The sequence below is a fragment of the Chiloscyllium plagiosum genome, unplaced genomic scaffold, assembly GCF_004010195.1.
Source record: "Chiloscyllium plagiosum isolate BGI_BamShark_2017 unplaced genomic scaffold, ASM401019v2 scaf_9993, whole genome shotgun sequence".
Taxonomy (NCBI): domain Eukaryota; kingdom Metazoa; phylum Chordata; class Chondrichthyes; order Orectolobiformes; family Hemiscylliidae; genus Chiloscyllium; species Chiloscyllium plagiosum.
In genome coordinates this window covers 3471-12613 of record NW_025214539.1, presented here as the reverse complement: position 1 = coordinate 12613, position 9143 = coordinate 3471, and the positions used below count along the sequence as shown (strand labels likewise).

At 47.0% G+C, this 9143-nt stretch overlaps 1 protein-coding gene across 1 annotated transcript; it reads left to right on the top strand.

Moving 5' to 3' along the window:
* Positions 1–5260: 5260 nt before the first annotated feature.
* On the top strand, positions 5261–8690 carry LOC122547927 (forkhead box protein I1-ema-like). Its single transcript, XM_043686486.1, has 2 exons — positions 5261–5891; positions 7447–8690. The coding sequence occupies exons 1-2, from the start codon at positions 5327–5329 to the stop codon at positions 7974–7976; spliced, it is 1095 nt and encodes a 364-aa protein (XP_043542421.1). The 5' UTR covers positions 5261–5326; the 3' UTR covers positions 7977–8690.
* Positions 8691–9143: the final 453 nt, after the last annotated feature.

Here is a 9143-nt window from a genome sequence, read left to right as displayed (position 1 = left end):
TTCTGGAAGGGGGGTGGTGGGGGAGGGGGGGGGGGGGGGGTTGTCAAACCCCCATGCTGTTGAGTTACTTGAGATATTATGACTAGTGTGGAGGCCTGAATTTTCTCTCTTCTTTCCAACAACCTTTCGTGGGACACAGCAAAGATGTTTAATTGTTGTTTCGCATGTCGTTATATCACACTTCCATTGAAAAGTAGCACTGGATCAAAATTAAAGAGCCAATCACAAGACTTGCTTGGGCAAAAAGAGAAGAATTTAATTACTTTCAAATCCTGTGAAAAATAGCAAATCATGACATGACGTTTAAAAGGGGCGACTCCCTCATATAAATAAGATCATGAATAAACAGTTTTAGACAAATTGAGGTCCCTGTATTGTTAGGTTTTAATCTGAGTCCATAGTTAATTAATCCACGTCTTGAATCGGCAGCATTAGTGCAATTTGTACAGTCCTTGAGTGCCTGATTTAATAGGCAGTCCCCTTAGGGGTTGAGTGATGGTCCTTTGGCCCAGTTAGCTGGTTTGCAATACTGAGCACCACCCACAGCGTGGGTTCATTTCCTGCACTGCCTGAGGTGAGCAGGAAGGCCTCACCTTCTCAACGCTTCCCCTTGCCTGAGGTGTAAACCACCAACACTCAGCTATGCGTGTGCGGCATTCCCGCCGACACCTGGGAATCACCGGCCCAAAACCGTCCGAAGTGGAGGAGGAGCATCTGGGAAGGTGTCGGGACTTGCCGTCGGGAAAGGGGCGCGCTGCCACACCAACGCCTTACCCTCCCCCTTCCCGTGACCAAAACCTGCTGTAAAGTGTGACACAGCCCCGTCGACGTCACCCCGAGATTGCAAGAGAGTCATCTTAAATGAGTGATGATGAGTGACAGCTAGAGCAACTTCACCTTAATTGCCAGGCACTGTTTATTTGGTAGCCTGGGAGAAAATGCATGGAGACTAACTGTTGTTCTACTGTTGCAAACCCACCTCCCTTCTCTCTGCCCAGAGGCTGTTTCCCTGAAATGCAGTTCAGTTGTAAATCTCCTTCTGTTTTTTCCAAGCTGGATATCACAGTGGTGAGATATTTGCCCCAAAGTGTGAAACTCCCAAACGAAGGCGTGAATCATCCAAGAGACGCAGCTCGGAGTTTTGTGCAGCAATATATCGATGTTATTTATGTCTTAGAATATTTCTTGCTTATTGATGGCTTGGAGATGCTGGTGTTGGACTGGGGTGGACAAAGTTAAAAATCACACAACACCAGGTTATAGTCCAACAGGTTTAATTGGGAAGCACTAGTTTTCGGAGCGCTGCTCCTTCATCAACTGGTTGTGGAGGACACAATTGTCAGACACAGAATTTATAGCAAATGTTTACAGTGTGATGTAACTGAAATTACACATAAGGTATTTTTCAATGTATAATTTCAGTTACATCACACTGTAAACTTTTACCATAAATTCTGTGTCTTACAATTGTGTCCTCCACAACCACCTGATGAAGTAACAGCGCTCCGAAAGCTAGTGCTTCCCAAATAAACCTGTTGGACTATAACCTGGTGTTGTGTGATTTTTAACTCTATTTATTGATAGTTTCATGTACTTGGCTCAACCTGATCAGATGACCATTGCGGCCATTTTGAGCCAGCGTACTTCCTTGTTGGGAGAGGTTTTAGACTATAAATGGTCCCATTTACTAAAAGTAAATGATTCACAAAGCACTAACAGTAGTGGCACCCAGCATAATACTTTCGGAAAGCATTTGTGGATCATTTGAGGTGAGAAAATATGGAAAAACTACGTTGAACTTGAACAGAATCATAGTTAGATTAGTGCACACGTAAATTAATGTACATGTCGATTAATGTTCACGTAGATTAATGCACACGCAGATTAATGCACACGTAGATTAATGTACATGTAGATTAATGTACACATAGATTAATGCACACGCAGATTAATGCACAAGTAGATTAATGTACATGTAGATTAATGTACACGTAGATTAATGCACGCGTAGATTAATGTACACGTAGATTAATGTACACATAGATTAATGTGCACGTAGATTAATGCACACATAGATTAATGCACACAGCCTGGATTCTTTAATGTCAAAATGTGTGGTGCTGGAAAAGCACAGCAGGTCAGGCAGCATCCGAGGAGCAGGAAAATCGACGTTTCGGGCAGGAGTTCTTCATCAGGAATGCATTTGGGCTAACCCTTCATCAGCTATGCCTCAACTGAGGGCCACACTCTCTCAGAACTGCAAAGGACCCCTTCTGTACAAAATCCTAAGAAGAATTCATACTCTCAACAGACAGTATTTCTACACCATCTCTAACATCGAATCCTCGGATGCTGCCTGACCTGCTGTGCTTTTCCAGCACTGATCTAATCTTGACTCTAATCTCCAGCATCTGCAGTCGTCACTTTTGCCTAGCAATATCGTACAGGTGAGTGTTTTCCCAGCTACACGTCTCTCAATGGAACATACTTTTGTTGGTGCAGAGGAAGGCCACTAGAGGGCAATACATTACACAGGCTGGCTCCTGGCTTCCTGACAATGAAGAAAGTTGAGATATTTCTCTCTGTTCTCGGGTAGTTGTAAAATATTCCCTGCCGCTAAAATCCAGACGTTGTCCCCAGAGGTCACACTCACATTTATTGAAAGACTCGAAATGTTAAACTCTGCTTTCTCTTCACCGATGTTGCTAGATGTTGCTGAGTTTCTCCAGCAGCTTCTGGCACAGGAGCATGCTCACTGGTTATGGGATCTTGCTGTGCACAGATTCAACAGGCGAGCGGGCCAGAAAATGCGCCCGATTAGCCATAAGGCGATCTGGAGGGCTTTCAGGCCATACAACAATGCAGGTCTTTCTTTGCTAAAAACCACACAGCACCAGGTTATAGTCCAACAGGTTTATTTGGAAGCACTAGCTTTCGGAGCGCTGCTCTTTCATCAGGCTGCTCCGAAAGCTAGTGCTTCCAAATAAACCTGTTGCACTATAACCTGGTGTTGTTTGATTTTTTAACTTTGTCCACCCCAGTCCAACACCGGCACCTCCACGTCATGGTCTTTCTATGGTTATGCTTCCAGGGCGTGGGCAGTAAAAGGGTTGCCCGGTGTTTCAGTGGCCCGTGACCACATGGGGTGAGATGGCATGGAGTTGCAGCGCAGTGAGAGTCAGCGTTATTAAGGAACAAAAGCTGCGAGGGATTGAGAGACAGCGGCGAACGAGAAAGCCATTTCTTAACCATGGCAGCAAGAGAGAGATGTTCCCTTTTGCTTTGGCAAGTTCTCCATTTAATTGTATTTGTGTGTTTGGCTGCCAGAAGCAGAGTTGATGAAGCTAAACTCTGTGGTCTTGAGCAGATTCCAAACTACGGTGGGAGCAGGCAGCTACTGAAGGTTGAGGTAAAATTGTCAATGAACATTACTTATACTAAATACTAAATATTCTCCAACTGCCAGAGGATTATGTGACACTCAGTCCCTCAGCATTGATGTAAACTGTGACAAGAGGGAATGGGTGATGATTTATGATGAAAACAATCCTATTTCGATGAGTTTTGCTTTCTCATCATTATAATTAAGGTTGAGATGGTCTCACTTTGACCCTTTTCAGTCCCCACTGACAGACACTCACCGCCAGCATTTCACCCAGAGACAAATAATTAGCCATCGATTCTAAATATCAAACAGTGTTTGTGGGAGGCATCTGGATGGTTATATGAATAGGAAGGGTTTAGAGGGATATGGGCCAAGTGCTGGCAAATGGGACTAGATTAGTGTAGGATACCTGGTCGGCATGGATGAGTTGGGCTGAAGGATCTGTTTCCGTGCTGTACATCTCGATGACCCGATGACCCCAGATGTACGAGAATGGGATCTTACTCTGCCACAATGACCAGGCCAGCCTCCACTTCGAACAAGCCACCAAAGGCCACTGCCTGGAGCAGCAGGGACTGAAAGGGTTAAGTAGTTACTTGGATACGGGCAGCAGGAAAGGAGACACTGATATCGAGCAAATGTCAGCATCCGTGGCAGTGAAGTAGGGAGAACAGGCAAATAAGAATGGGGGATATAGATAGGGTTAATGGGAGTTGTCTTTTCCCAAGGATGGGGAATCTCAAGACTGGGGGCACATTTTTAGGTTGAGAGGAGAGAGATTAAAAAAAGACATGGGAGCAATTTTTTTTTACACGGAGGGTGGCTGGTGTGTGGAGTGAACTTCCAGAGGAAGTGTTGGCCATGGATACAGTTACAACATTTGAAAGCCGTTTGGAATAGTACATGAATAGGAAAGGTTTGGAAGGATATGGGCCAAGTGCAGACATGTGGAACTGGTTTAGTTTGGGATTATGTTTGGCGTGGACTAGTTGAACCGAAAGGTCTGTTTCTGTGCTGTATGAAGAAAGTCAGGGTTTCAGTTATGGCTGTAGTGTTTGCTATAACGATCAACAGTGCCCTAATTATTGTCAGGATTATAAAGTCTTTAAATGTGCTGCTTTAACTGGCATTAGCTTTGCAGTCAAAGTTATGAAGCTGCAGTGGGAGCTAATTTGTTATTTTAGCAAACATTAGACTCCTGATTGCATTGTCTTGTGACGGCTCATGTCTTCGTTTGTCCAGGTTAATGTTATCTCACCTGTCAACGGGTGCCTGCTTTAACCCACTTCTCCCATCTTCCCCTCTTTCAAAACCTGTCCGGTATCGCACTGTTGCATCTATTGTCACTTCCCCCAGGGTAAAACACTTTGCTAATCATTTGAGGTGGGGGGGGGGGGGGCAACAAGTGGGGAGAGAAATCAGAGTGAAAGTTTGTTGAGTTAAAACAACTTGAAATCTGGCCCTCAAGCTCTGTGGAGAGAAGTTTGTTGAAATCGCTGAACGTTTTTGCACAAACAAAATTTATTTCAAGTGAAGCCCTGTCCTATTCTGATTTTTATTTATAAGGCATTTGACTGACTCTTGAGCAAGAGCTCGCAGAGCAATTCTTGATTACAGAATGCTTCGGGCAATGTGTCCATGTTCACAGTGTAAATAAATCACTGGGTTTTTTTCTCTCTGTTTCTTCCCCATCCCCCTCTCGAAATAACACACCAGCTCACGGGGAATGGACTGATGATAAGGGAGAAACTGAACCATCAACATTTTACCTGGGTCACGTCGGCACCAATCAGTGTGGGCCCTGGGTGGAGTTATGTAACTGATCCCTGGGGAGACAGGTGTATAAGTAGGAGGTGCAAGGTGCAAACACTTTAATAGTCACTTTAATTGCTGCAACAGAGTCTGCAGGTTGATTCAACCTTGCCTGACCTGAAAGAGATTATGAGTTCATTTGACCTGCAAACACAGTCGCCTCCTCGATGCAGTCCCCAGTTCCCCAGCATCGGTCAGGAGCCCCCAGAGTTGAACATCTTCTGTGAAAACTTCTTCCACCAGCAGAACGCCCAGCGGCCATCCAACTATGACATTGAGGATTACGGCTCATCCAGCAACCCCTACCTCTGGCTGAACGGACCCCCCATGAACCCCTCGTCATACTTGCCCGGGTCCAATGGCAGCCCCTTCATCCCGCAGTCCTACGGGATGCCCAGGCAGTTCATCCCCAACGGTGGCAGCCTGGGGGGCTCGGATCTGGGCTGGCTCTCCATCCCCAACCAGGAGGAGCTGCTGAAGCTGGTGAGGCCTCCATACTCCTACTCGGCTCTGATCGCCATGGCGATCCACGGAGCGCCGGACAAGAGGCTGACCCTCAGCCAGATCTATCAATATGTGGCCGACAACTTCCCCTTCTACAACAAGAGCAAAGCCGGCTGGCAGAACTCCATCCGGCACAATCTCTCCCTCAACGATTGCTTCAAGAAAGTCCCCAGAGATGAGGATGACCCAGGTAAGTCACCTTATGGTTTTGAAGTCGGTTTATGTCGCTCTCGGTAATAAAGATGTACAGCACGGAAACAGGCCCTTCGGTCCAACTTGTCCATGCCAACCAGATATCCTAACCTAATCTAGTACCATTTGCCAGCACCTGGCCCATATCTCTCTAAACCTCTATACCCATCCAGATGCCTTTTAAATGCTGTATTTGTACCAGCCTCCACCACTTCCTCTGGCAGCTCATTCCATACACGTACCACCCTCTATGTGAAAAAGTTGCCCCTAAGGTCCCTTTAATATCTTTCCCCTCTCATCCTAAACCTGTCCCCTCTAGTTCTGGGCTCCCCCACCCGAGGGAAAAGACCTTGTCTTTTTATCCTATCCTTGCCCCTCGTGATTTTATAAACCTCTATAAGGTCACCCCTCAGCCTTCAATGCTCCAGGGAAAACAGCCCCAGCCTATTCAGCCTCTCCCTGTAGCTCAAATCCTCCAACCCTGGTAACATCCTTGTAAATCTTTTCTGAACCCTTTCAAGATTCACAATATCTTTCCAATAGGAAGGAGACCAGAATTGCACATAATATTTCAACAGTGGCCTAACCAATGTCCTGTATAGCAGGAACATGACCTCCCAACTCCTGTACTAAATACTCTGACCAATAAAGGAAAGCATACCAAACGCCTTCTTCACTATCCTATCTACCTGCGACTCCACTTTCTGAACCCTTTCAAGTTTCACAACATCCTTCTGATAGGAGAGAGACCAGAATTGCAGACAATATTCCAAAAGTGGTCTAACCAATGTCCTGTACAGCTGCAACATGACCTCCCAACTCCAGTACTCAATACTCTGACCAATAAAGGAATACGTTATTGATCTGTGACTTGTGAAAGCAACATTGGCCACACATTCATTGTTCAGCGCCAGCCTTTCACAGGCAAGACATTGATTGAGGTGTAACGGCACGACACTGAGTTTATTGATGTCTCTGACGTGCTGGTGGTCAATGCTTTAGAGCGACATCGCACCCATCAATGTCACAGCAATATTGCTGCTCCCTAAGGAGACTGCTTTCACCTTGTATTCTACATGAAGTGGCCCAGATGCTGAAGGGTCAAACTTCTCAGTGCAGAGCAACACCAAGGGCAAGTGGGGTGAGGAGGTGAGGTTAGAGCGGGAGTTTGGACAGCATTGAGCTTTTGGCTTTAATGCACCACTGGGCTGGGTTAGGAAAGGGAAGGCAGAGGGAAGTGAGGGCTTTTCTTTTTTTTAATGTTTTGACACGTTTGAGGTTCTGGAAAAGCATGTCGAGACCTTCATGTTGTGCCCATGGGCGGAGAGAGATTGGCTTAAGGAACAGGCGTATGTTTACAACAGCACGTTAACCAGGAAGGGGGACAATGTTTGCTGTGGAAGTGTTCAGACTGAGGGAAGCCATTCCTGAATTGGAAATGGATTTCTGTGCTTTTTATTTCTTTGGGCCTGACCCAGTTCACTGCCTCTTGATGCCTCACGGTGTGTGTTTTTCTCTCTCTCTCTCTTGCCTCCCCCTCCCACATCTTGCAGGGAAGGGAAACTACTGGACTCTGGATCCCAACTGCGAGAAAATGTTCGACAACGGCAACTTCCGGCGCAAGAGGAAGAGGAAGTCTGACCCCAACGCCTCCGCTGGCGGTCTCGGAGCCGAGAAACCGGATGACGGCCCCCACAAGGCCCCCCTGAGTCCCGGAATCCCGGACCCCTCCTCTGCTCGGACGGGCACGTCTCCAGACAAGAAGTCTCCGGCTCCCGGCTCGGCTCCCTGCCTCAGCAACTTCATTTCCAGCATGTCCACGTACAACAACCCGCCAGGCGGGAGGCAAGCTCCCCTCGGACTGGTCAGTGACACTTCCCAGAGAATGGGGCAGGGCATGATGGGGTTCAGCTCCTACCCGCCCTCCGGCAACATCCTGGGCCAGTCCGGCTCGGAATGGAGCGACCCGGGAACGTCAAACCATTACGGATACTCCTCAGTCCTGAACCAGTTCAACAATCACTTCTACAACAGCCTCAACGCCAACAGCCTGTTGTACCCCAGGGAAGGTACAGAGGTGTGAGTGGAAGATGCGCACAATGAAGGATTGATGTGAAAAATTAATAATTACGGCAACAGAAAAAAAAAATCCATTTGATGCTAAGTAGTTTATTTATGAGAAAACATTTCATGAGCATTGTATTCCAGTATTTTAACTCTATAATTGGTTTAAGCGGATACTTGTGTCACTTAAAACCAATCATCTTGAAGCTTGGGGAGAATAGGTGTATATTGTGGTGTCTCGGGAGACTCTATAAAGTTTGGACTGAGGTTCCGATTAACTAACACTAACGTTAATGAGACCAGGAGGCACAGGAGCAGAGCAGCCTGTTGACTTTGTTCCACCATTCATTGAGATCATGATAATGATCTGATAATCCTCAACTCCATTTCCTTGCCTTTGCCCCTTTCTGAACAGAAACCTGTCTATTCTTGAGTAGACTAAACAGCCCTCTGCGGTGAAGAATTAATGGAGCCTTTCCAAACCTGCAGGCCCACAACATTCAAGTGGAGCCCCTGACCATCAGAGTAGGAGTTGGGATTGGATTTGAGGGTTACATTTCCCAGGGCGAACAGGCCTCCCTTGGACACTGGGTCAAAGTTCACAGGCCGCTTTCAACCAACACTTTCTGAACCCATCCCAACAAGGTGGCCTCAGATTGGGCGGCATAGTGGCTCAGTGGTTAGCATTGCTGCCTCACAGCGCCAGGGAGCCAGGTTCAATTCCAGTCTCGGGTGACTGTTTGTATGGAGTTTGCATGTTCTCTCTGTGTCCGCGTGGGTTTCCTCTTGGTGCTCCGGTTTCCTCCCACAGTCCAAAGATATGCAGGTTAGGGTGGATTGGCCATGTTACATTGCCCATAGTGTTCAGGGATATGCAGGTTAGGTTGGATTGGCTGTGCTAAATTGTCCCATAGTGTCCAGGGATGTGCAGGTTAGGGTGGATTGGCTGCGCCAAATTGTCCCATAGTGTCCAGGGATGTGCAGGTTAGGGTGGATTGGCTGCCCCAAATTGTCCCGTAGTGTCCAGGGATGTGCAGGTTAGGGTGGATTGGCTGCGCTAAATTGTCCCGTAGTGTCCAGGGATGTGCAGGTTAGGGTGGATTGGCCATGCTAAATTGTCCCGTAGTGTCCAGGGATGTGCAGGTTAGGGTGGATTGGCCATGCTAAATTGTCCCGTAGTGCCCAG

Excerpts from the sequence above, each read along its gene's own strand:
- LOC122547927 (XM_043686486.1), top strand. The coding sequence starts at position 5,327 with ATGAGTTCATTTGACCTGCAAACACAGTCGCCTCCTCGATGCAGTCCC. Across the intron at positions 5,892-7,446 it reads CAGAGATGAGGATGACCCAG|GGAAGGGAAACTACTGGACT; the intron begins GTAAGTCACCTT and ends CACATCTTGCAG.